At 40.9% G+C, this 27,828-nt stretch overlaps 1 protein-coding gene across 3 annotated transcripts in view; it reads left to right on the top strand.

Annotated features, from left to right (window-relative positions):
- Positions 1-27,828, top strand: part of PIP5K1B (phosphatidylinositol-4-phosphate 5-kinase type 1 beta) — a 305,964-nt gene that overhangs the window by 113,113 nt on the left and 165,023 nt on the right. For all 3 annotated transcript variants that reach the window (XM_055294401.2, XM_063609935.1, XM_063609936.1), the window contains 2 exons: positions 4-88; positions 4,163-4,231. In XM_055294401.2, the coding sequence (XP_055150376.1) occupies positions 4,163-4,231 (69 nt within the window). In that variant the 5' untranslated portion in view covers positions 4-88. The remainder of the gene's footprint in view (positions 1-3; positions 89-4,162; positions 4,232-27,828) is intronic.

Raw genomic sequence — 27,828 nt, forward strand, 5'->3', positions numbered from 1 at the left:
CAGAAACCTGGGAAAGAAAACGGTCTCAACAATGAGTAGGGCACCCATCACTACCAACTACAGATGACTTGCCATTTCATTTACAAAGGTAAGGAAATAAAGTCTGTATTCTTAATTAATTCTGATCATATCAGTATAGAGCCCTTACCTTTTTATTGTAAATATTTTTACAAATATTCTAAAACATATATCTAGCTCATAACCTTTAACTTTGACATCAAGTTTGAAACAAACATCAAGCAAACAGAAACAAGAAATTTTATGAATTTTGACATGCCAGAAGGGTTAAAAAAAAAAAAAACCGAGATGTGGTCTCTGTTGTTAATTACTATGTGTGGTTAAATTTTTAAATAGTATTTTCCTTATTTTCAGTGTAGCAGTGTTCACTGTAGAATACTTGGAGAATCTAACAAAATATAAAAATGAAAACCTAAAGCATTTATAATCCCGTCATCTGTAGATAATCACCAGAACTTCTGAGAATGTCTTTCCTCCTTCCTTTTATGTGTACGTGGAAAATACGCATGACTATAACTTCAAAAAAATTTTTTTAGAGATGATGTCTCGCTGTGTCTTTCAGGTGAAATTCATATAACATAAAATTAGCCATTTAAAAATGAACAATTCAGTGTTCATTTTTAGTACAGTTTAGTACATTTACAATGTTATGCAACCACTACCTCTATGCAGTTCCAAAACATCTGCATCACCGCAAAAGGAAACTCAGTGCAGTCAGCCCTTGGTATCTGCGGGAGATTGATTCCAGGACCTGTGGATACCAAAATATACTCAAGTCCCTTATCTAAAATGACACAATGTTTGCTTTTGTTTCTCTTTTTGAGACGGGCTCTTCCTTTATTGCCCAGGCTGGAGTGCAGTGGTGCAGTCACGGTTCACTGCAGCCTCAAAGTCCTGAGCTCAAGCAGTGCCCCCACCTCAGCCTCCTGTGTAGCTGGGACAGTAGGTGCAAGACATTGCCCCTGGCTAATTTTTTATTTTTTATAGAGATGAGGTCTCACTGTTTTTCCCAGGCTGGTCTCTTACTACTGGCCTCAAGTGATCGTCCCATCCCGGCATCCCAAAGTGCTGTGATTACAGGTGTGAGCCACCATGCCCAACATGGTTATATAATGTTTTTTAAAACAATGTTTTTAATTCATACGTACCTTGGCTTCCTTAGTTACAGATGATGTGGTGCAGAAGCATAACAAGTCTAAGAAGAAACAGTAGTCATCATTGTGACCGTTGTAATGGCCCTTTGCAGTTTGCCAGTACATCCCCAAGCATCTTATTTGTCCCTGCTACATGGCCTCTCCGACTCCAATGTCCCTCATTAATAGGTTCACGTGACCTTTGTTAAACATCACTCTACAGGAAAAATAAATGAATAACCCTTGAATCCAGATGATAGTTCATGGCCTTCGTTTATCATTATTATATGTTTTCTGCTGCTTAAAAGGAAGTGTTTAAAAAAAAAAATAGAAGTTTACCTGTTTTTCTCCTCCTCTTCCCTACTGTCAAGTCAGGGATGATTCACAAAGTAATAAAAAATATTTTAAGACCATCTCATCCTCTGTCCTTCATTCATGCCAGTTAGTTGACTTCTCGTTAAGGTTGTTTTTTTAAGCACCCTTCAGAGTTGCCCTTGTAGTTTTTTGGTTTTAAAAGCTGCCAAGTCTTAAAAATGAAATTACTGGAATGGCATTCTTTAGGGAGGTCTTCATTCTGTTGGCTCTGTTAAACAGTTGAAGGCCTGTATTTTACCCTGAGCCTGATATATAAACCATTTTAATTCTTCTGGCATTTTTATTCAAAACTTACCAAAATATTATTATAAAGAGACTAGAAAAATGAATTATCCTTTAAGTCAATTTAAGCTGATACAGCATGGAAAACAATAGTTTGTGAAACATCTGTCCTTGAAGACTCTGTTCCAACACAGACAGATTAAATAGATGCAAATAGAATTGCAAAATTATGTAAAAGGGTGGTTTGATTGGTGGGCGGTACTAGATCTAGTGAGGTTGACTCACCGTGGTTCTTGCGTTTATTTCCCTGGATGGTTTTTAGTCATGTCAAGCTCATGGCAGTGTGGGTAAACTCAGTCACTTAGTTCCAAGGCGGAGAAATGGTTGATGAATTCCGAGGTTTAGCGTATGCTGTGTTTATTAAAAGCCCAGAATTTAAAGCATGCTTCAAAAGCATAAAAGAAAGTCAGAAATTTTACCCTTCCTTGGTGTATTCAATGTTCTGCATGCAATTTAACGTAAGACCCTTAAATTGTGGTTCCCTAATTATGAAGTTACCCTTGTTTACCACAGAAGTAACGTAACTGGCTTTAAAAATTCAGATGAATTATAGGTTACATATGAAAATCTTATCATTAGGAAGAGAGAGAAACACATTTGAAGATCAGATCTCCCAATGAAAAAACATATTTTATCTTAAGGCATTAGAATTCACAAAGATACACAGTAGTTTTGAGTGTGTAAAAATGTAAACTTCACTATATCATAATTATGAAACAAGTTAAAAGGACACGGTAAACTGGGCACAGTGACTCATGCCTATAATCCCAGCACTTTGGGAGGCCAAGGCAGGAGGATTGCTTGAGCCCAGGAGTTCGAGACCAGCCTGGGAAACGTGGCAAAACCCTGTCTCTAACAAAATAATTACAAAAAATTAGTCCCAGCTACTTGGGAGGCTGAGGTGGGAGGATTGTCTGAGCCTGGGAGGTCGAGGCTGCAGTGAGGTGTGATGGCACCATTGTACTCCAGCCTGAGTGATAAAGTGAGACCCTGTCTCAAAAACAAACAAAAAGGCAGATAGTAACACAGAAGAATATTAATAATGCACTTGGCAAGCAATTAATGACCTTAAAACATAAAAATAAGCAAACCACTAGTATGAATAACCACAATAGGTAAAAATCAATATCGGAAACATTAAGACCTCCATAGATAAATGGACGAAACAGTGGAAGACTCGAAGATATACAAAGAACTAAAACTGATGTGAAAACGATGTTAACCTTCACCAGTAATTTTCCCAGATGCAAATTAAAACCAGGAGATGATTTCTTTTACCTGTCAGATTAGCAAAGCTGTTTAAGATGATAACAGTCATTACTAATTGTGTAATGAAACAATCCCCCACTCGCTGCTGATAGCAGTGTGAATGAGTATACTCTTCTGGAAATAAATTTACCAATATGTAGTAAAAGTTTTAAATTTTTTAATACCCTAGTATGCCCTAGCAATTCCAAGAATCTAGTCCAAGAAAACATTGAAGTTAGATAAAGATATAAGCATAAAATAATTATTTTACTATTTGCAGGAGCAAAACTCTTTGAGCTGCCTCAACTATCCTTCAATATTAGCATTGACTAAAGTATTAACACACAGTGGCGTCCACACAGTGGTATATCTTGCAACTAGAAAAAAATAATTCTTACAAAGATATTTTTGTAATCAAATGGGAAAATGTTTATTACATAAAAGTTCAGTGAAAAATACTGGGTAAGATAGTATTGTAAGTTTTTTCATATGAAAATACACATAATAAAAGGTAGAAATAAATATGACAAAATATGAATACAGGACTTGCCCAAGGATAGTAGAGTTGAGTAATTTTTTTTGTTCTGACTCATATTTTTTGGTACTTCCCAGATGATTTTACAGTGAGCATGTATAACCAGAAGAAAAGTTTTTTAAAAGGCTATGTAGCCTGGCACGGTGGCTCATGCATATAATCTCAGTTACTCGAGAGGCTGAGGTGGGAGGACTGCTTGAACTTAAGAGTTTGAGGCTGCAGTGAGCCATGATCACACCACTGCATTCCAATTCCAGCCTGGGTGATAGAGGGAAACCCCATCTCTAAAAAAAAAGCTTTGTAGAAAGAAACTTATACACATGTACATGCTTTCTTAGAGCATATGGGATAAAATATATTACGAAAATGTTTTAGATTTATTTTTGAAAGATTAAGGAATGCAGATTCCTTTTTTAGTATTCTGAAATGTTTCTGTCTTCCTTAGGAACAACAGCAATAGCAATAACAGAAACATACTTAACTAAAATAGATCCTTTGGTTAGCAATATTATTAATATGTTGTATTTCAGAATAGCATTGAAGTTCAAATGGTAGTGTGTTTCTCTTGTAGATGTCGTCTGCTGCTGAAAATGGAGAGGCAGCACCTGGGAAACAAAATGAAGAAAAAACCTATAAAAAGGTGAGTGTGCATTTTATTTTCTAAAGAGGAACACCGTTTTGCTGTTTGGCACGTGAATATTATCAAAGGCCTTTCTTTCTCCAAAGCAGTTGTAAGTTACTATCTTAGTTTCCGGTTGCTACTATAACTAATTACTGCAAATTTAGTGGCTTAGACAACATACATGCATTATCTTATAGTTCAGTGAGTCAGAAGCCTGACATGGGTCTCCCTGGGCTGAGATCCACGTGTTTGCAGAGCTGTATTCCTTCCTGGACACTCCAGGGGAGAGTCTACTTCCTTGTCTTTTCTGGCTTCTAGTGGCTCCCTGCGTGCCCTGTGTCATGGCTCCCTGCCATCTTCAAAGCCAGCAATGGCCAGTGGAGTCTCCCAGGCTGTATCACTCTGACACTTTAAAGGGCCTGTGTGATTGCATTGAGCCCTCCTAGGCTCACAGAAATATGGAAAAATATTAATAAAAATTAATATTCTTTATCTAAAAGGTCAGCTGATTAGCAACGTTAATTTCCTCTGCAACTTGAATTCATTTTTGCCTTAGAAGGTGACATATTCACAGGTCCCAAGGATTAGAGCATGGGAATCTTTGGGGGTCAGTTCACCATAATATAGAATATTGAGTGAAGAGAGTTGTTTGAAGACCCTTCTTATTCCTAAGAAGAAGGCTCCTGAGGGCGTGCACTGTTCTGTGTATAATATACGAATCCTTTAATGGACTCACTACTTTCCACCAACGTTTAAAACATTTCCTACCTTTGTATTTTAAAACTTTTAAAATGTGAGATGCTCCTCTTCCCCACCTTTTCTAAGCCGCTCAGATTTTATGTCTTCAGCCCATTTCACAAAAAGTCTTTTTCCAGACTTCCTAGTGTATCTTAACTTACCAGTCTTTGACTGATAAATTCTCAACTCCCAGCTACCAAGCTAATGTTCAAACACGTTACTGGGTAAAATATGTTCCCAAGCACCTCTACTCCTGATTATAAATTGACTATACATTTTAGCTTTTCAAAGTTCTTGCTATTTTGCCCTCTTAAGAGTAGGATGTTTGTGTATTGAAGGTTTATTATTTTTTAATTTTTCCTTTTATACTTTGATGGATAGCCTGCAAGATGTTTAGTCATAAAGTACATGAGCTATGTGCTCTGACCACATATTCAGGTCATGGAACTACCATGATGTATCTTATGTTCCATTTTCATGTAGGAGAATATGCCCTTTTTCCTGGTATATCTTCTTTATCTGATTTTTCCACTCAGCCAAACCTTGAAATACAAACCGGGAGGTTGTCATTCAAAGTGACAGTGTGGTTGGAAAAGAGTTGAGTAAAGATTCAAGAGCTCAGAAGTGCCGCAGTATATTTTATAAAATTTGTACATCGGGCCAAAGGCAACAATACACTATTATTTATTTTTAGACACAGGTGAAAAACCAAATCCTGTCTCGTTCACCCAAGATTCCATGTACATTCATTCAAGCATGGAGCAACACAGAGATGATTATGTTGCCAGCCTGTTATTACTTCAGATCAGGTTCAGGCGGTATTCTCAATCAGCATCAAGATGCACTGAAATTCTTGACCAAATTCTGACTCACAGGAGATCCTTTGTGGCTGCAAAAGTTATAGAAAAAAATGTGACCATGACATCTCAGAGTTTGCTAAGTGTCCCCTGCCCAAGAATTTATTCAGTCAAGCAGGTTTTCAATAATTAGTATAGGTAATTCTATGATTAATGTCTCTAGTAGGATATTTAACTCAGCAGTGTTTTTTAGGTTGTAAAAACTAAAAATCAAATTCTATGGTAGGAGAAATAAGGGAAGACACAGAAAACCTAAGGGGACCAGAAGTCTTTTTTAATGAACAATTTTTTTATGTGTAATAATATCAGGACCTTATTAATGATTTCTGGTTTTAAAAAGTATAAGCAATGGAAGGGGATGTACGTAGCCTCTCTTAAAAAGCACCAAGAAAACCAGCACAGCACTTAGGACTTCAGCCCTTAATAAATATGCTATTGATATGCATAGCAAGAAGAAGGAATCACTTAGAGAAAGTGTTGTTTTACTGACAGATAAAAGCTCAGCTGAATTATTCAGTTTAATTCTCTGATCTTCAAACTAGAGAAGGTGTTCATGGTGGACTTAGGAGTTAGCTATTGCAAATGTGTTTATCTCTAGGTCCAGATAAACCATTTCCCAGATGAAAGAACTTAAAGCTAGAATAGGAAAACCTCTGAATGTGAGCTTTAAATGAATTTGAGAATGGGAAAATTGTCAGGAAAGAGGACATAAGCAAATATTATTCCTATTTTCAAAAATGAGGAAGACTACATTCTGGAAACCAGATTATAAGTGAGACATTATTCCCCAGTATAATTGGAGCATTATTATTAAACATATGATTTATACATATTTAGAGAAGAAACATATCTTTTACAAACCTGGAGAAGTTCATAAAGATGTAGTTTATTTCAAACTAACTGCATTTCCTATTTTGAGAGAGTCATTAAATTACTCATAAAGAGTGTGTTCAAATTTAATGAGTCTTGACTTAAAGGCATCTGAAAGATTCACTAGTCTCCTTTCAGACAAGGTGGGTAAGTATGGGTTAAATATTATGTTTAGTGTGTTTGTATCTGGTTGGACTAATGGTCTCGAAAACTGGCAATTTTGCTCCCTATTCACTCAGTTTCCACCAGCATGATGCATGAGTTGGCCCTGGGTAGCTTACCATGTTCACCCATGACCTTAATGAAAGCATAAAAGCAGTGCTTTGCAAATGCAAATGACAAAAAAACTGTAAATGATAGCAAACAGACTACACGAGCGTTGTCAAAGCCACCATACATCTTATTCCCTTTACAAATACCTTAAAGTTAAATTTCTTTCGCAGTCCTGAAGCCCTGACCATAAGGTATGCACAGATTTACTAAGAAGCTTTGACGACCCATTGTGTTTTCGCATTGACTGAAGCCAGTCCATGGATCGATCCCAGGTTAAGGCCCCTGGTCCTTGACGCTAGGAGTGAGAAATATACCACGGGAGTTTGTAAGTAGCTCACAGTGGAGCGGGAGAGGCAAGACGTGAAAACAGTTTTAGAACACAGTAGTCTATAATGAGGAGTTCGAAAGGAAAGAAACCAATATTGTTAGAATTAAGCAGCAGGTTTAGGCTTTCTGTATGGAGCCCCAGATTTACTGGGCAGCTGCCAGCAACATTCAGTGTCATGAGTGCTATGATTTCCACATCTTATTAGGGAATACTCAGTGTTCATGGGACAACTTTACACTTTGCGTCTCAGCTATTTGCATGTGATTATTGAGGCTGGCTGCCTTTTGTCTTGCAGTTGACCATTTCCTGAATCCATTCTCAGTTCTTGGCAAGCCCAGGAAGAACAGCTAACATTGGTCTGTGAGGTTGATAATGTCTTCAGCTAATGGCTAAAATAAGAAGTTTGATTTTAGCTGCATAAAACAAACAAGTTGCCCGTGAAGACAGGCATTAAAGGCTGCCTGGCTGTATTTACAGAGTGGAGTATTTCCATTATCAGTTAATTTATTGAGTGCTTTCCCCAAGACTTGTAAATGCAGAAGCCTACTGAGGCCAGGCAGCTAAGAAGGGAGTGAAAAAACGAAGACACCATGGTAAACAGGAGAACCCACGCCTTCCTTAAAAGGGGCAGCAGGCAGTCAACTCCAGCCAACAGAGCTGTGAATGAATGCTCGCCCAGGGTTGCCAGATACTCTGATGTTTTTCAAGAAAAGAGAGATGAAAATTTTGATGTGAAATCTGCCATTTTTAAATAACAGCAACTAATTCAAATGTTTTTAAAAATATACTCTGGGCAAAACAGTTTGCCTGTGGACCCTGTCTGGCCCCTAGGCAGTGGCCAGTTTACAACCTCTGACCTCCCTGTTGGTGTAAAAAAGTGAGAAGAATAAAGGAGGATGCAGAAGAAATGTATGAACTTGTCTCTGCCTCCCCCGACCTTACAACTTACTTGGGAGAAAAAAGAGGGACCCACATGAAAAAATTAAATCTTGACCCAAATCGGTGTTGAGTAAGTGCCAAGACAAGTGGTGTTTCTCTTTTATTTTTATTTTTTTGAGATGGAGTCTCACTCTATTGCCCAGGCTGGAGTGCAGTGGCACGATCTTGGCTCACTGCAACCTCTGCCTCCCGGGTTCAAGTGATTCTCCTGCCTCAGCCTTCGAAGTAGCTGGGACTACAGATGCACGCCGCCATGCCCGGCTAATTTTTTGTATTTTAGTTGAGATGGGGGTTCACCATGTTACCCAGGCTGGTCTCGAACTCCCGAGCTCAGGCAATCGACCCGCCTCGGCCTCCCAAAGTACTGGGATTACAGGTGTGAGCCACTGCGCCCGGCCAAAAATTCCACTTTTTAAGTGACTGTGCATTTTGATTTACCTACTTGTTTGTCTTGATGTCAGGGCGTCCAATGAGAGCACAGGCACAGAAACAGGGAGGAGCATGATTTGTTGGCATTACAGGAGAGGCTGGCCTGGACAAAGCTAAGTGGCAGTGTCTGGGGAAAGTAGTAGGCAGTTTTGAAAGTATGGGCTAGCTCTAAATTGCAGCTACCCTTGGGTGCTGGTTTGAGGTGTTTGGATTTTATGTTCTAGGCCAGTGTTGTCCAATGGAACTTCCCGCAATGATGGAAATGTTCTATAATTTGCACCAGTGTAGTAGCCACAAGCTATGTGTGGCTATAGGGCATTTGAAATGTAGCTGGTGTGTCTGAGGAACTGTAATTTTTAATCTTAATTTTAGTTAAATTTAAACTTAAATAAGCACACGTGGCTGATGACTGCCGTGCTGGAGAGTGCAGTTTTCAGGCAGTGATGTACTGTAACATTGTTGTAGGGACTAGTGACAAATGAAAGGCCTGTGCAAAGCTAGTGGTACAGCACAAGTTGCACAGGGTTGAGGGAGATAACACGGGAAGGCTTTTGTGTTAGTTGAGCAACAAAGTTGGGTGCAAAGTTGAGTAGGAAAAGATGTGGGGAATATTTTTGAAAAGAAAATTAGATTTCCAATCAGTGCGACTGTCAGAAGTTTTCTGCCACTGGTGGAACTAAGGAAGTTTGGGAAAGAGTATTGTGTTATTTTGGCGTTTTGTTTGTTTGTTGTTTAAAAAGGCAAGAGACTTGAAAGGAAGCAGGAGGCAAGGCACGAGTTTACTTGAAAGAGGATGGTCTCAGTGCAAGTCAAATACGGATGCTGGAGATTCAAGTTTTGTTTGTTTTGTATGTGAAGAAATGACCCAGCCCCACTTCTCCAAAACAAACAGATGTCAGGGTGGTACAATGATATATGCCAGGTTACCTTGCAGTTCTTTGTTAGGAAGATGATTAGAAGCTCCAGTCACATGATGTCCCATGTTGTCATTTGTCCGTTGGACTGGGTCAGCGTTTCCCAACACCAGGGCCTTGACTGTCATGGGAAGCGTGCACTGCCATTTACCTTTCTTCTTGTCTCACCTCTTCACCCTGAAGCTGTGGTTCTAGGCCCCTCACCCCTTCCTCTTCTGTTTCTTCCTCCTTTCTGGGCCTGCCCACAATAGGCCTCCACTGGGAGATTCTGGTTTTGATGACAGCAGGCTGCCGTAGGGGCAGAGGCCACCCGCCTGTGGCACTGACGCCTCGCCTACAGTGTGCAGAGTCTTTTTAGCTGGTTTTCACCATGACAGGCACATGTGCTGACAGCACTCAGAAAGCTCCAGTGGAAAACTGACCAGACCAGGACACCCACAGGATCCTTGACCCAAATGCCCAGTTTTTTTCACTTTGTTTTATCTTTGAAGACCTTGGTTGTTGCTTCATTCCGGTGTCTGAGACAGTTTCCTATCAGCGGAGGCAGGCAGCGGTGAGGTAGGAGGAAATAGTACCTGACCCTGACCACATTCCAAGGAAAGATGCCTTTTATTGCTTTTTCAATGTGAGTAAGATAATAGCTCAGAGACACTTTGATCTAAAAGGAAGTATTTCTTTAAATACAGGGTCTTTTATAAAATGTTTCTGACAGCTGGTAACACTGGCTGTCTCCGGGGAGAACCAGGTAGTAGGGTCCTTAGTTGGTGGGAAACTTCTCTGTGTAAACCTTTGTATGGCCGGGCATGGTGGCTCGGTGGCTCTATGGCTGGGCACGGTGGATTATACCTGTAATCCCAGCACTTTGGGAGGCCGAGATGGGTGGATCACCTGAGGTCAGAAGTTGGAGACCAGCCTGGCCAACATGGTGAAACCCCATCTCTACTAAAAATACAAAAATTTGCTGGGCACGGTGGTGCAGGCCTGTGATCCCAGCTACTTGGGAGGCTGACACAGGAGAATCACTTGAGCCTGGAAGGCAGAGGTTGCAGTGAGCCGAGATCACACCACTGCACACCAGCCTGGGCGACAGCAAGACTCCGGCTCAAAAAATAAGTAAATAATACATCTTTCTATGCATATTTAATTTTGAACTCTGTGAAGGTAATACCAGTTCAAAAACTGAACAAATAACATTTCAGGATTTTGGAGGTAAGAGGGGCTGGAGTGTGTTCTCTCTCCTGACCATTCTTCTTTTCCTTCAGATTCTGGAAAGCTGCCACTTCCATAAAACAAGCAAACTCGTTTGTGCTAAGCAGCAATTGTCATGAATAGCAGCTATGCTGGTCTCTAGGATGAATGATCCTTTGGTATTCTAAGTGTGATTCCTAATCCACCTTAATCCGAAACACCCTAACCTGCTGGTTCTCAACTAGCAATTTTGCCCCCACGCCCCGGGGAAGATTTGGCAATATCTGGATATATTTTTAGTTGTTACAGCGTGAGGGCTGGCGCTACTGGCTTCTAGGAGATAGAGGTCAAGGATGCTGCATCTTATGATGCAGAGGATGGACCCCCAAAACAAAGAATTATCTAAACGTTGTTAGTGCCAAGGCTGAGAAGCTTTGTTCAAATCAAACTACCCGTTTTAAGAGGAGGGCGGATGTGAGTCCAGATACTGGTTGATAACCGCAGGCATTTTTCCTAGTTGTTGTGACCCTTAATTTTTCTCACTGATAAAATGTAATTAATTAATATCTACCCAAGCTGGCTCATAGTGCTGTGAGGATCAAACAATTTAACAGACGTGAGCAAATACTGGGAAAAGTAGAATACTAATGAGTGAAGTCACTGTTTTGATGAGCAAGAATGCAATCCCTGAGCCTCTGATTTCCAGATTAGTTCCATGGGGAGAGAGCACTGGATTCCCGCGGAGAAGCGTTACTTAGTGTCCTGGGCGTAGCTGCAGTCAACCCTGGGCATGGGAGGTGAGCTGACAGTACTGGGGCATGATGCTGTATGCATCCCAACAGCAACAGGTGTCTAAAATCAGAGAGAAAGATGTGCTTTTAATAGTAAACGGGTGCCACTGCACTGCAGCCTAGGCGACAGAGCAAGACTCCATCTCAAAAAAAAAAAAAAAAGGTAAACTGCTGTTGTGTTTTTAAAAATTAAGTAGCAAGGAGGTGAGCTGCATCATTTACAAAGGGGACATTTTTAAAATAATTCCGTTACACTTAGAAGCATGTGTAATCATATCACATTAACATGCACCCCCCGCCCTGTCGGATCACCCCTCCAAACCCTTGTGCTTCTGTCTCCTTCCTCACTAAGTACTAAAGCAGGTGATCGCAAATCTGCCTTTATGAGTTTTAAGCAGGACATTACAGATAATTAAGCAAAAAGAATTGGCAGCTTCAGATTAAAACAGCTGAGCGAGCCAATCCTCTCATTAGCCTGTTGCCCTGAATGGTTCATTCTGAAGTGACCTCTTTCAGCATTCACTTTGGAGGCGGCCTCCATATGTTAAGTTTCCCAGGTTTGTTGTGCTTCTGCCTTCTGATTAACTGTAGACTCTCTGTGTTTTGGTCCCTAATACCAATAAATGTCACATTGCTGTCTCTAAAACGTGAACTATAGGAAATCGTATTCTACACCCAAAACGTCCTGCATGGCTTTCTTCACGGGTGGAAAACCCCACAATGTTGTTGAGTTTGGTGTGAATGGCAGGAGAGGAGGTTGGGGTGTTCAGTGTTACTGCAGCCAATGGGGCCATCTGAACTGTGGCCCCTGTTGTCAGGGCACAACGATGCTTTTGTTTTTCAATTAAAAGCCTTAATATAAGCAGGTGTTCACTCGCTTCCCTGCACAGCTCAGTCAACCTGGTTCTGATCTGGCCAGCAGGCCCCCTTTCCCCGAGGCCTGTGGCTCATCCACTTTCACCACTCACTACCTGCCCTCCTTTGCCTCAGCACATAAAAGAGATTTTTTTAAGGTGGCTCTTAAGAAGTTGCAAAAGAACATAAAAATTTAAAATTCTAAAGTTCTCTGTTCTGAATTTGGGAAAAGATGACAGCAATGTAATTTAGGTTCTAGTCTGACATCTACTCAATAGTCGTAGGGAACATACCTTATGCCTATTCAGAGTTTTTGCTGTTTTATGGAGTTAGAATCATTGGCTGATGGAAGAATTTTATTTATCAAATATATTGAGTTTATTTTAACCAGAAGCCTACTAATTCAGTGAATTAAAGCCTAATTTTTACCCATCAAAAGCAATTTAAAAGCAATGCTAATAACAAGAGTTAACATAAGTGCTTAGTGTATGCCCGCTGTCATTCTAAGCACTTTAGAAAATTCATTTAATCTTCCTAACAACCTTATGAGGTGATACTATTATTACCATTTTACAGATGAGAAAACTGAGGTACGGAGAAGTTAATTAAATGCTCCAGGGCATAAAGCAAGTATGTGGCAGAATAAGTCTGGGATTTTAACCCCAACTGCCTTTCTTCAGGATCTGTAAGACCCTACCCACTGCATTATTGTCTGAATGCCCTGGTGTCTGGAGGGCAGTGCTGCTCAAGACATTAAAACAGTGATTCTCAATTATCTGCAGTAGTAGCAGGGGGCAGTAAGATAAACTCAGACAGCTTTGGAATGGGAACAAATTAATAGAATGTAACTTTTTTTTTTTTCTTTTGACGGAGTTTTGCTCTTGTTGCCCAGGCTGGAGTGCAGTGGTGTGATCTCAGCTCACTGCAACTTCTGCTGCCCTGGTTCAAGCCACTCTCCTGCCTCAGCCTTCTGAGTAGCTGGGATTACAGGTGCCCACCACCACGCCCAGCTAATTTTTTTTATTTTTAGTAGAGACAGAGTTTCACCATGTTGTCCAGCCTGGTCTCGAACTCCTGACCTCAGGTGATCCACCCGCCTCGGCCTCCCAAGGTGCTAGGATTACAGGCGTGAGCCACCGCGCCCCACCTAGAATTTAACAATTTTAAAATGTTTTCCCTGATTCACTGGTTCCAAAGCCATTTTTCTCATCAAAGTGTATCTCACTTGTGAACACAGAATCTGAACTGTAGCCTCAAGAATTACTTTTTCTAGGAAGTATGTAGTGATTTTAAAATGAAAAACAAAAAAATCCCTTGGGCACTGTGCATAACACTAGAAATGGGAAGATGACTAAAGTGATCATTTCAAAAATTATCCCTGAGTGCAGAACTCAAAATTGACAGTAAAGGATGAGATGCACTTGACAGTGGTGACATATCTTGGATTGTCAAGTTAGGAGAAGAACACATTTTAAAACCTAACTGGCAGTTCTGTAGACTGTCACAGAAAGAGTCACAACTCAGTAATAATCTTCTCAATCACTTAAAAACATGTGGTAAAGAAAGCATTAGCTAGGAGGATGACTATTTTGAAAGTTATTTTCCTCTATGGGAATCCAATTCTCCCAAATGGTACACTGCATTTTCTGGCAAGTTCTGTTTACTGTCTGGTCCTGTGTCAGCTGCTTTTATTATGCCAGAGAAAGGAAGATGTGGCAGCTCAGTCCTCTGCATGAAAGAGGCGACCCTTCAACATATCATTAAGGAAGGAAAAGAAGATGGGCCGTGGGCTCTGTGGGGGCTGTGAAATTAAGATTCTCAGTCCTGTATCTGTTCTGCCCAACTTCTGACATGCATGTACGCCCAGATACCCAGAGACAGAAATTGGGTTCAATTACTAGGAGACTTCTAAACTATTCATGAGGTCTTGCTGCAGTTCTTTCCAGCAGAGGTGATGAGCTACTCTTCCTCTTAAATCAGTGTTTTCTGCTCATCCAAGATGCGCTGCTGTCTGTTTCATTGCAGATCAGGAAGCGTTTGGCTATTGAGCACAGGGCTGAAATGTAGGCTGTCTGGGCAACATTCTAATTTTCCTGAGCTAAGTTTTCATACTGTGACCTTGCCATTTTTATAGGTGTGCTTACTGCCTAGAATGTACGACATGCATTTGACTTACGTCCATGTACTCATTCATTTCTCCAGTTGACAGGTATTTATTTAGCTTGGCATGGCGCTAGGCCTTAGGGGTGGAACAGAGGCCAAGACAGACATAGTCCCTGCCCCTAATAATGCTTTCATTGTCATGGTACAGACAGATGAGAAAGAGTATGCACAATCAAATAATTACTAACTTTTAAAGTACTATGAAGAAAATAAAGATAGGCAAAGGTACTGCTGCCTTTTAGATAAGGTATTCAGGGGACCCTCCCTAAGGAGGCAGCACAGGAGCTGGGATCGCAAGTGTGTGAAGGAGGCAGTCAAGAGAAGAGTGGAGGAAAGAGTGTGCCTGGCAGAGAGAATGGCCTTTGCCAAGCCCCAAGGCAGGAAGGAGCTTGGTGGATTCAAGGAACTGAGGTGGAGGCCAGTGTGATGCAAGGTTCTGAGCAGGGAAGAGTGGCCAAGTAGCATGACAGCAGCGGTTCCCAATGGGGGCAGATTTGTCCCCCAGGAGACATTAGACAGTGCTGTCACAATTGAGGGGAGTAGGTGCTACTGGCACCAGGTAGGAGGCCAGGGACACTGACCCCCCACCCCACAACAAATACTCATCTGCCCCAAGTGTCAATAGTGCTAAGATGAGAAGCCCTGAGTTAGAGAAATAGGCAGCAGCCTAGACAAAGGTAGTGGACTAGAGGAGAAAGAAGGAAACAAGTCTGAGATTCATTTCAGAGTTGATACTGACTGGACGGAGCCATGGTTGGATGTGGGGGTGAGGGCATGGTAGGAATGATTGATCCCAGGATTCTAATTTGAGCACCTGGGTGGATGCTGTGACCATCTGTTGAGACAGAGATGAATGGTAAGGGGGAAACAAGTCTTCCAATTTGGACATGTGAGTTTCAGAATGTCAGAGAGGCAAGTGGGTGGTTGGATGTGGATTTGGGACTCGAGGTCTGGGGTGCAGCTTCAGTTTGTCAAATTGCAGATTCGTAGGCATTAGTGAAATAGATGGAGAAGAGAGGCCTCAGGAAGGGGGGACATCCATGTTTTGATGTTGCCTCCTGAGATCCTTTTCCACAGTTATATTCCTAAAATACACAAAGCTGGCCAAGTCACTGCCTTATTATCTTCCATTGGCCTCTGGTACCTTCAGAAAATATCCATGCTCCATCGCGTGGCATGTGAGTCCTTCACAGCCATCCCCAGTGGGTGTGTCTTGACCATCTCCTGCCATTATCTTGGACACGAACCTAACTGCGGCCGCACTGAATGCTGCACCCTCCTCTTTTCCATCCCCATTCCTTCCCACACAAGCTGATCACTCTGTGATGTCTTCATTCCAGAAACAGTTCTACCATTGCCTTTGTCCACCCTCCCAGGCGGTGGCTGTCAGTCACCCTCCCCAGCCTCCCTCAGCACCCTGCACTTAACCCTGTTATGTCACAGGTGACTTTGTTTTGTAATAATTGTTGGCAGTTATGTCCTGCCAACTGCACTGTGAGTGGCTGTTGAGCGGGAGCCTTGCCCAGTTATTTTGACATCCTTAGGGTCCCACCAAGCATCTGGTACAGCATCGAAAGGATGTATCACTTTTTTCTTCTTAATTCTAAGTTTGTTATAGATTTTCCAAAGAGATATGTTCTTGAGCCTACAGTTCTGGAGGTGCAATTAGAGGTGAGATATGGGGCGGGGCTGGGGGGCTGAAGAGGGGTAGAATTTGTACTGTGGATGTTCACAGAAAGAACACTTTGAAGGAGCTCAGTTCCATTTCCTTGGCTTTTTCTGTTTCAAAACGGTAGTGATTACCTGAGTTGTGGGTCACTGTACAGGCATTTGAAAGTTGGCTCTTAATGATGTGGCATCCTGAAGTCCCCTCATGTGTAGACTACAGATGGCTTGTGATCAGCTGTTCCTGGAAGAACTTCAGCAATGAATTTAAAAAGGCATTCTTTTTTCAACACTGTCACTTAAAGGTTCTATTCTTTCCAGATGTTGGCTCAATTAAAGGCAGCCCCTAGAAAGATGACAGTAACTGTCAGGGGAGGTCAGGATTTGGGATCGTTTTGCAGCCCATTTCTCCAGAACAAACATCATAGTCAATGCCCTTTTCTTTGTAACATGAAAGAAACAAGATCAATGATTGTTCAGGTTTGCTATTTCAAAGAGAGTGTGAGGGAACAATAGCCTAGCGGTTTTAAAAGCAACTGTATCCCTCTCAAAATCATAGAGGAATGTAGACTTTAAAGCTGCACTTAGGACCCAGAAACAGGCGTTGATGAGAACAGACAGAACATTGAACCTTACTCTCCCTCTTCCTTCCTCGCCAGCGGTGGACTGAGAAGGGAGTGTGTGGCCAGGGCCGTCAAGCTGGCTGTGCCATTGATGAGCTCATCCTTGTGCAAGACAGTGTCTGAGCATAGAAATATTCTAGTATGGCTTGAGTGTTAAATCTAACGCTGTATAAGAAGGTACCAGGAAGGTGGTAATTGGCTGTACAAATATCAAATTGCTACTATTGATGCTGGCTCCCCACCTACTCCCAGTGGAATTTAAGCCCTATGAGAATAGGGACTTGGCAGTCCAGGTATTAATAGAATTCAATACTTAGTGAAGGCCCCAATAATACTGCCACCTACTCCATATTGGGATACTGTTCGAAGTATGGAATTGGAAATTTCAAACCCATTCCAATTGCAGATTGGGAGCCCAGTCTCCTGTGGTAGTCCTTATTATTGAGTATTGAAGGTGAAAGATGGTTTCAAAAAGCAGTGGAATTCTGTGGCGAAGGGAAATCTAACCTTCATACATTAAAGACACCTTTTTAAAAAGCCTGTGCCTAGAAGGTGAATTTTTTTTTTTTTTTTGCTTTCCATCATATTAAATAAAAATGTCAAATTTTCTGTTGTAGCTTTACCATCTCTCAGTATCTGATTTAGTTTGAGGAAGCTATATTGGGCTTCAAGAACCCTTTTTCCTCATCTGTCTCTGACTACACATTCAAACTGTTCTTCCTGGGACAATAGAGTTTTTCTGGGGAGAAGGAAGTGCCACCCTCTTGAAGGACAGAGAGTACAGTAGAATGGGGTGAGGGTGTGTGGTTGAAGACAGCAGGATAAGGGAAGGTGGGAGTGGGCAGACAACATCTAAAACCCATTCATGGGTTTTAAAGAAAATCATGAACAAACTAAGCTGCACAGTCAGTATAGTCCCTCGCCCCAGGTTATTTCTTTATTTTTAACTTATTTATTAATTATTCTAATCTTGGAGACAAGTCAGTTCCCCCACTCCTGTCCCCCAACCCAATGTTCTTTGAAATACTTGATTTGGATATAACTTTAAGATTACAAATTAGAGGGATTTTAAAGTTGTAATTACAAAAGAGATTTAAAGCAGTAAAGTTTCATTTGAGAACAAAATCAAAGGATAGAGTCTTCTGAGATTCTGCTTCATAAAAAACAAAACAAGACCCTGTTTTCCAAGGAAGTATTTGATGTAATAAAAACATCAAATGTTTCCATTTCCTTTGGAATTTGGAGTATGCCAACTCAAGCTGCATTGATGTTTATCTCTATGTTTTTTATTCATTTTTTGGAGAAAATTTTGTTTTTAGCATATGGGATACTTATACACATACATACACACACACACACATATATATACATATATATATATATATAGCTTATTTTTTAGTGTGCATGTTTTTTTTTTCTTGGATTATGAGGGTCCTGAATTGCTTCAGATGAGTTAATAGATAGTTGGGAAGAAACTACACTTTATGATAAAGCTCCTGATTTACCTGGTCAAGGGGAGGCTGTCTTACCAGAAGCCAGGTGGCCATGCTGAGCAGATGCAGCATGTCTCAGCATCCCTTGGCCCTCAGAGGCCGTAGTGGGGACGCACAGTGGCTGGTACACAAGGCAGAGTCTGGTCAAATCTGGGGCACCAGGCCGAAGCCCTTTCCCCTCAGGCTTCCATTTCCATGAGAGAGGAATTTAAACCCACAGTCTACTCCTGGAATAGGAAACGTTACAGACATCCATGCCCTTCCTGCTTATTGACCCAAATTCAGCCTTAGCAAGGTCGCTTGGGCCGGAAAGCGTTCAGCACCCAGATGGTCTGGAACAGTATCTTTGTTTCCAGCTTTCCAGCCTCAGAATGCCTGTCTCCCAACGTGTTCTCCCTCAGTAGATAAATCTGGGCACCTGTTTGTGTTAGGCAGGGATACAGCAGTGAACACAAGGAACTTGGCCCATGACCTCAGGAAACCAAGTTAAGGGGTCTGTGCATTTTAGCATTTTACTAAATTACCTTTAAAAATGGTTATCCCATCTTAGACGTCCCCCAGCTAATTAAGGGAGCCCTGTTTTTCCGAGTCCTCAAGAGCACTAAGCACTGCTCTTTTAAAAATGTTTTAACAGCTAGATAGGTGAAAATGCCTTAATTTTCACTTTAATTTGCATTATTATTGTAAGTTAGACTTTTTCAGACGATTTTTATTGATTTATGTGTATTATTGTTTATGAATACCCTTTGCTGTCTGATTTGTAAGCACTCATATATTTAGGGCCTTGCATTTTTATTGGACTTTTTCAGACGATTTTTATTGATTTATGCGTATTATTGTTTATGAATACCCTTTGCTGTCTGATTTGTAAGCACTCATATATTTAGGGCCTTGCATTTTTATTGGACTTTTTCAGACGATTTTTATTGATTTATGCGTATTATTATTTATGAATACCCTTTGCTGTCTGATTTGTAAGCACTCATATATTTAGGGCCTTGCATTTTTATTGCGGATGCTTTTCCATCCTTAAATTAGACTTTTACTTTTCCTTCCCTCTTGTTTTTTTTTTTTTTTTTTTGACCCAAGCTTTTATATAGTCAAATTTGTTAATACTTCCCTTAAGGCTTTTATCTTTGCTCTTATTTTGTAATTTTGTGCTAATAAAGCCTTGCTTTAATTTTAATAATTTGTAATGCAAGACTTCCCATGGTATTCTTAATTTTCAAAAATTTCTTAGTGATGGTTTTACATTTTTTTCCCTCTAATTGAACTTTAGAATTATAAGGTCACTATCTCTAAAAAAAATTTCTATTGTGATTTTTGTTGGAATTATATTAAATTAATGAATTTAGAAAGAAGCATCTTTAAACTTGTATTTTTCCTTCCAAGAATGAAATGTTTATATATTTATTGTCTTTTATGCTCCTCAGTAAACTTTTATTTTCTTTATAGATTTTATACCTATTTTTAGTTGAATATATGTCTGTGTAACTTATATGGGGTTTTTTCTTATTAATGTTTTGAGTTTTTTTTTTTTCTCTTGCGCTTGGTATGTTTTTTCCATTACATTTTCTGACTGGGGATACATTAGATCTTGATTCATGTGAGTTTATTTTGTAAACTGACAACTTGTTTTTTTTTTTAACTATTCTACTCGGTTCATGACTGATTCTTGGGTATTCTAGGTAGCAATCATATAATGTGTAAATTATCATTTTTCTCCATCTAACCAATATTTTGTAATTGGCTTGTCTTATTAATTTGATATTCAAAAACAGTATCAAAGAATTCTTGTGATAACAGCACAGCCTTGTCTTACTTGTGTTTTAAAAAACAAATGGCTCTTGTACTGTTTCCCAGAGTGCCTTCTTTGCACACACAAGTTATTAATAGATACATAAATAAAAATCCCTTGGTCACATACATTTGGGAAGTGTCATTCTAGTGCTTCCATTAGTATACTGTTGTCTTTTAGATTGAAAAATTATTTTCTGCGTTAAGAAAGTTTATTTCTGCCTCTAGTTTTACTAAAACTTTTTAAAAAATCATAATTGAAGGGAGAGGAAGGGAGGGGAGCAAGGGTTGAGAAAACTATTGAATACTGTGCTCAGTAATGGGGTGACAGGATTGATTGCACCCCAGACCTCAGCATCACACATTATACCTAGGTAACAAACCTGCACTTGTACCCCGATTCTAAAATAAAAGTTGAAATAATTTTTTTAATTAATTAACTAAAATCTTTATTGAATATTGACTTTTTCATATAATTTAAGCTGACCATGGAAAGGCAATTATTGTAAACACAGTTAGCTTTTTGACATACTCCAAGTACTAGCAAGTAATAAAATCATGTTTCTCTTAAAATATGATTTAATTCAGATTTTATATCAGTTTAGATGAATGGGATTGGGATCATTTTATTTCCTTATAGTTTAGAGAATGTCTTAAAATTTCTTCCTATGGGTCTACTGATCACTTCCTCATACCAGAGTAATGTGTGAAAATTATCCTAAGAGTTAGTGCTTTTTGCAAGTTATTTTGGGGTGGGCAGTTTGTTGAAATCATTGAGAAATTTTGGTTTTGGCAGAGGGGAAAAAGCTTGTGTTTCTTTGGCCTGAAAGTCTGTGCTTTTTCATCTCTGTTTTCCTTTTGTTGAGAATTTTAGTGTAATTTTCTTGGTATATTTGGGCCTATGCTTCTTCATTTGCAAAACTTGGGGTGTGGTTGACTGCTAAATGCCGTTGAAGTCTCTTGACTTCTTGGTGGTGGTGGTTTTGTTTGTTTTATTCTGTGATCATCTCTTGCAGCAGTCATTTTATGAAGGCCAGGCAGGATGCCCTGGGGAGGGGAAAGAGAAGAAGGTGAAGAGTGGGGAGAAGCTTACATCTCTTTTTGAGAAAACCTGAGTTGGTTTCCCTTTGGTGCAAAGGCAATAATGTCTTGCATATTTTCCCACCCTTCCTTAAACACCCTGTGGATTAGGAACTCAAATGACTCTATTGGTTTAGGAAGATTAATCCTCTGTGGGAAAAAGTAGAGATTTTCTCCCCCTTTTCTATGTTCTTGGCAAAGTGAATACAACAGAAAATTATCAAAATCTGTCATGAGAGTTTGAATTTAGGCAAATTAATTTGAATGTGCATAAAACATGACACTGTGCTGCCATCCCACTGGCCCTTCAAGCCTAGGGGAGCCCTGATATAACCAGAGCCTGAGATGGGGACGTCTTGCAGAAAGCGGAAGAGAAATGCCAGGGTGCTATATTCCTGTTAGGTCCAACCATGGTTGTCTCCATTCCAGAGAGGTCCTGTCAAGACCATTTTCTACCCAGACGGCCAAGTGTGTACTCTTCCATGTTATAAACTCATCACCCATTCATTTATTCAACAAATGGTCCTCTAGGACCACTTTCTGGGACCAAAGAGATGCAAGCCAGTCTCCTTCATTTCAACCCAGTGCCAATTAGCATCAACTCTTGAGGCTAGTGGGACGAAGAGTGAAAATGTTCGGGTGCCTCAAGGAAACAGGACCTAAAAGTATTGAAAATATTTCACGGCCCAGCGCCGTGGCACATGCCTGTAATCCCAGCACTTTGGGAGGCCAAGGCGGGCAGATCACCTGAGGTAGGGAGTTCGAGACTAGCCTGACCAACATGGTGAAACCCCGTCTCTACTAAAAATACAAAAATTAGCCGGGCATGGTGGCGCATGCCTGTAATCCCAGCTACTTGGGAGGCTGAGGCAGGAGAATTGCTTGAACCCAGGAGGCGGAGGTTGCAGTGAACTGAGATCATGCCATTGCACTCCAGCCTGGGCAACAAGAATGAAACTCCATCTCAAAAAAAAAAAAAAAAAAAAAAAGAGAAAAAGAAAATATTTCACACTTGCTATATGTATTAGTTTCTTATTGCTGCGGTCGCAAATTACTGCAAACTTAGGGACTTAAAAACATTTATTATGTGATAGTTCTGTAGAACAGACATTTAATATTCTTCTGGCTGGGCTAAAATCAAAGTGTCAGTGTGGCCGTGTTCCTTATGGAGGCTCTGGGAGAGAAGACTTTTCCACAGGGGCCACTTACATTTCTTGGCTCATGGCCGCTTCCTCCATCTTTAAAGCCAACAATGGCAGATTGAGTCCCTTTTATATTATGTCTCACTCACCTGCTCCTTTGCCTCTTCTTTTTTTAACTCTTAAGAACCCATATTATTACATTAGGCCCACCTGGACGGTCTAGGCCCATCTCCCTAACTCAAGGTCAGCTGATCATCAACCTTGATTGTATTTGCAAGCTTGTAAAGTAACATATTTTGCCTTCTAAGGTTACATATTTGCTGTCTCTAGAGATTAGGATGTGGACCTCTTTGGGAGACATTGTTCTTCTGCCACCATATAATTTCACAGTGTCCTCCTCTGTGCATCTGCAGCTCTTTGTTATGCCTTTGTCATTACTGTGAGTCTGTCTGGTACTCTCAGTAGATACTGTGATCCTGAGGTGTAGACATCACTGTCTCAAGTCTGTATTTCCTTCTCCTCCTGTCTTTCCCTTTTCTACTTCACTCCCTCCATAAAATCAATGTGCTCTCAATAAATGTACCTTCAATACCTAAGTCTGCCTGTAATCAACTTACATAAATAAGAATTCATTTTCTGGGATATAAGCATGAACCTGGCTTCAAATGCAACATGTTGTGACTGAAAAGCAAATGTGGCTCAGGTTACTACTGTTAACATGAAGCAATTCATGTTTGAACAGAATTTTCAAAATCAAATTTTGAACTCACTGCTGGAGACAGTGTGCCCCCCTTCATTTCCTGGATTGTTATGTATCTCCCATAGAACCATTTGCTGTATTATTTCTTTGGTATTTACAGAAGCAGATCATGTTTATGAAGCATGTCCAGAAGAAGGAAATGATATATGGAAAATCTCTACATGGGGTATAAAGTCAAGTGATCCCTAGGTTACACTTGAGAGCTATAAATAGGCCAGTGACTTCATATGTACCATGGGACTGGTATTTTCCATCTTTCAACCCACAGTTTGGATAAACTTAGATGGATTTTTTAATAGTTCTTTGAAAATGGAACATTAGCTATCCACAGAGATTTAACTTTGGACAAAAAATAGGAATAAAAGTCATCATTTCTGATGGCAGGATTAGACCTTTTTTCTTGACAGTAATTGAATATTCTGTGTGTTTTTTGCAGTTTCTGTTGAATTGAGAATAGTGACCATCATTTGAGGTGGAAATAGCAGAAATGATTAATTTAGAAAGAAGAAGGATTGTGGGGTGGGTGGAAGTGGCATTTTCTGCATTGTATTCTTAGAAACTTAGACTGTTAGAGTTGGAAGTGCTCTGATGAAACTGTTCTTTAACATATGAGAAAACAGAGGCCCAAATACCTTAAGTCCCTTGGCCAACAGTATGCTGAGTGCAGAAAGCCACACTGTGGCTCATGTCCTGGGCCCTGGCCCTCAGCGTTTCTCAGCCCACTGCACTCATCTCCAACACCTCTGATGGACTCACTGGGGTGACACCATCAAACTATGTGCCCCAAAGATGCCTTCGTGTCGATTTCCACTTGGGCGTTTCTCATGCTTCGATGGCTAATATACTCCCTGCCTGGTTTACTCTTGAGAACCTGGCTTTCATCTACTGTGGGACACAGTAGCCTTTGTGTCAGTGCCTACGTGCACATATGTCCATGGAGGCAGGGAGGGTGGACAGGCATGTTTGTACACACACTACACCAGCAGCACCTTTAAAGACAAGGATCATGAGAAAAGCAACAGCAAGTGCACTTTCTTTTCCAAATTACCCAAGGTTGTTTTTTAAAAATGGTAATATCACTTCAAGTGTTTTGCACTTGGCTTGGTGAAACAAAATGTGACTTAAAACTGTGGAATATTAAAGCATTATTCTTGACACACCTACAACATGAGACACCCCATTGAGGTGGATAGCATATATGCAGACAACAAGCATTGATGCTGTACTTCCACCTGTAGATAGAAGGGAGATGTACCTTGGTATGGGAGTTTTGCACTTAGACAAAGTCTTAGTTCTCAACCAGAGCTGATTTTGCTCACCACCCCTCCAGAGGGCATTTATTAATGTCTGCAGGTATTTTTGGTTGTTACATCTGGAGGAAGTGGTGCTACAGGCACCATTTGTAAAGACCAGGGATGCTGCTGAACATCCTACAATGGACAGGACAGCTCCACACATCAAAGAAGTCTCGAATCCAAAATGTCAATAGTGCCAAAGTTGAGAAATCTTGGCCTACAGGAATTTATGACTTATCTGATACATGGCTTTGAAGGCTATATAGAGAGTTGATTAATTTAGAAACAGCTTGGCTTGTGGAATAAACATACCTGGTATAGTCTGTGAACTGAAGTGAGCCAAGGTGGTCCCAGTATTGCTTCCACACTTGCTCTCTGAGATCTCTGTTCTCAGTGACCAGAGTTAAAAACCAGCTTCCCTTTGCTCTTCATGTCTGTGGGTCCTATGGTTGAGGATTTTTATGTATTGTTTTTCTTTGGGGTCCTGATAAAGCTTAGATAACCAAACATAGAATTTTTAAAGGTGATTGTGAATATAAAGAACTAAGGAATGCCTTACCCTGATCCATTCTTTACACAAGCAGCCCCAGTCAGGGAACCCTGTGCCAGGGGAGGAATTGGGCCTCAGCATGGCCAAGTCTTGGCAAAGACCAGTATGGCAGCAGTGTCTGAAAAAGGAGAAGAGTCCAGGGAGGGAGGAAATGGCTAGGAGGCTGCTAGAGCCTTCCCTCAGCGCCGTGTTCTACTCACGGATCAATGTAGTAAAAATGATTTGTATTTCCTTGTTACTTTTTAAATTTTTGAAAAAAAATTTCCATATCGTTTGGGGGTTTTCCCCATTGCCAGGTGGTTACATTCCAAAGAAATTATATCATGGGATACAGACACAAGTATTTCCAATCATGCTCATTGTATAGGGCTGATGGCAAGGTGATTCCGCTTCATGGCAGCACATCATAACCACACAAGCCCATAAGTATCAGCAGCTGGAAGTCCAGCATCAGGACCACCCATGCCCTTGTCAGGCAGCCCTGGTTGGTGGTGATAGATGGAGGAGACTGAGGCCTCTTTCACTCACTTAAATTCAGAGAGTGAGTCTCTCTACTCCTGTTGGGAAAACCTATTTCCTTACCTGATGAGACTGTAGAAAATTCTCCTCAGCCATATACCATGCCAGGTTTCTTTTACAAGCCAACCTGTTTCCAAGCAACCCTTCTTGTAACCTTCTGGAGCCAAGTATCTGATATTCGTGCTGGGAGAAAGATGAACGGATTCTGCACAGACACGGGCCCTGCCAACATGGGCCTGGGAAGAGGGGAAGCTGGAGGTGTGGCTCAGGAGACAGGTAGAGGTTGTTAGAGGAAGCACAGAATATTGGAGGTGAAGATAAAGTCAGTAGTCGGCCAGGCCTTTTGTGCAACGGACTCAAGAACATGTAAGAGAACAAAACATTTTTAGACTGATAACTGATTACTTGTGTACATCTTGAAAGTTAGCTGTTGCAGGGCCTAAATGAGAGAGAGGCCTTACAGTAGGGGTTATGTGTCCATAGGCTCATGGAAGCTTGGCATTGAGATGATCTTCATTCATTCAATATCATCTATTCAGTCATTCAGCCAACACTGAGTTAAGCTCTGAGCAAGGCATTGTGGTTAGATGGCAGATAGGTTAGCGTTGTTGGAAAGAGTGTGGGGTCAGAGGTCTGGGCTGCAGAAACCCACCACAGTTTCCTCTAATCATGCCTGGGAAGGGGGAACCGAGGGGGAAGGAAGCAGCCCTCTATTGAGCAATCAACTATGCACTGGGCACTTCCACTTGTGTTGTAGCAGCAGGAGCCAATAGTGGTGCATTTGGGACTGGGGCACTGGAAGACTGGTTTGTTGGGATCAAGTCAAGGGGTTTTTGGAAACCTGCTGAGAACAGGCCCATCACCTGACAGCCCAGAAAGTTGTCCGAGTCTGGTGGCCAGATCCAATGGGGGAGATCCAATGGGGGAGATCTAATGGGGGAGAGCCAAAGGTGTTTGTTGGTAGCTCTGACACCAACTTTTATGACCTGGGCAACAACCAAAACAATTTAATAACACTCTCTGAGAGTTCAAGAGAAAAGGACTAAACAGAAATAAGCAGCAGCCCAGCCTCTACGCAGCTGGTACTTCTGGAAATTGCACATGGGTGAAGCAAGGCTGCTTCCTCCTGCTCCACTTGTGAGAAAAATGACTGCCTGTTCTCGTTTCTCGGTATCGCTCTCTAAGAGTTGTAATCCAAAGAAGGCAAAATACAATTACTTTCTGTTGCATTTTTACAGCAGCAACTGTAAGTGGGAGGGAAAAAAAAAACAGACATTGAGAAAATGATGGAATGAAATATGTTAAACCATACAAAACAAGTGGCTTCCAGTGACCACCTATACTGAAAAATAAATGAAATCAGAATGTCGTATATCGTATAGAATTTTAGAGGAGGGAGAAATTTTGGCAATTCTCTAAGCCAGCTGCCTTCATTTTCTAGAGGAAAGTGAGCCCCTGTGCTATAATGAAGCTGTCTCAGAGTCTCACAGCCCCCTGGTGGCAGAAGGAGCCTGAAACTGATTTTGCTGCGTGTCGGTGATCCCAAATGTCTGTCCATGTTTGTAAATTAATATGGTGGGGCTTATGAAATCAGGACCGTAGTCATTGTCTGTGAATACTTCTCTTTTTCTACCTTTGGTCAAAAAAGCTGGTTGGTAGAAGAAGAGCTAGAAGCCTAGAGCCAGGGCCGTAGAGCCGTGGGGGTTCTCTTTCATCCTATCTGCAGCTTGGGTAGCCAGCTGGGTTTTGGAGGAGAGTGCATCTCTTCCGAAGACCTTAGTTGCTTTCCTTGCAGAAGGGCTGATCCTGGCCTCTGGGAACAGGAGAAACATAGTAATTTTAAAGGCTATGAGGAAAGGAGGATAGGGATCCAGAAGGCCAGGGAGGAAAAGCCAGTGAGTTTGGAGCGTGGGAGCTGTAGGCAGGTGGGAGAAGCCGAAGGCCTAACATGGCTGTTTTATTTGTTTAAATGTACAGAGCTCAGAAATAGAGGATTTTGGAAACTGTATTCCACTGTTCTAAAAGAGAAAGTGTGTAGGGGGAAAATAGCATCTTGACTACAATGTAATCCTAGATCTTGAAACGTGAGGTTACATGGACAAAAAATGCTTAATCCAAACTTGAAAGTATGCATAATACCCAGAATTATCCCCCACCTTGAGTGCTTTCCCCAGGTTATGGAGATTCTTGAAAAACATGTAAATGAACTTTGTGTATATTAGTCTATGTACACATTTAGGAAGAGTTCCATTTAATAGTCTTTTTGTAAAACATGATCTAGGATTTATCCTTCATATGTACAATCCATCTGAATTTAAGTTTCCTCATCTGTGGTGGTAATATATG

The sequence above is a fragment of the Symphalangus syndactylus genome, chromosome 9, assembly GCF_028878055.3.
Source record: "Symphalangus syndactylus isolate Jambi chromosome 9, NHGRI_mSymSyn1-v2.1_pri, whole genome shotgun sequence".
Classification (NCBI taxonomy): Eukaryota; Metazoa; Chordata; class Mammalia; order Primates; family Hylobatidae; genus Symphalangus; species Symphalangus syndactylus.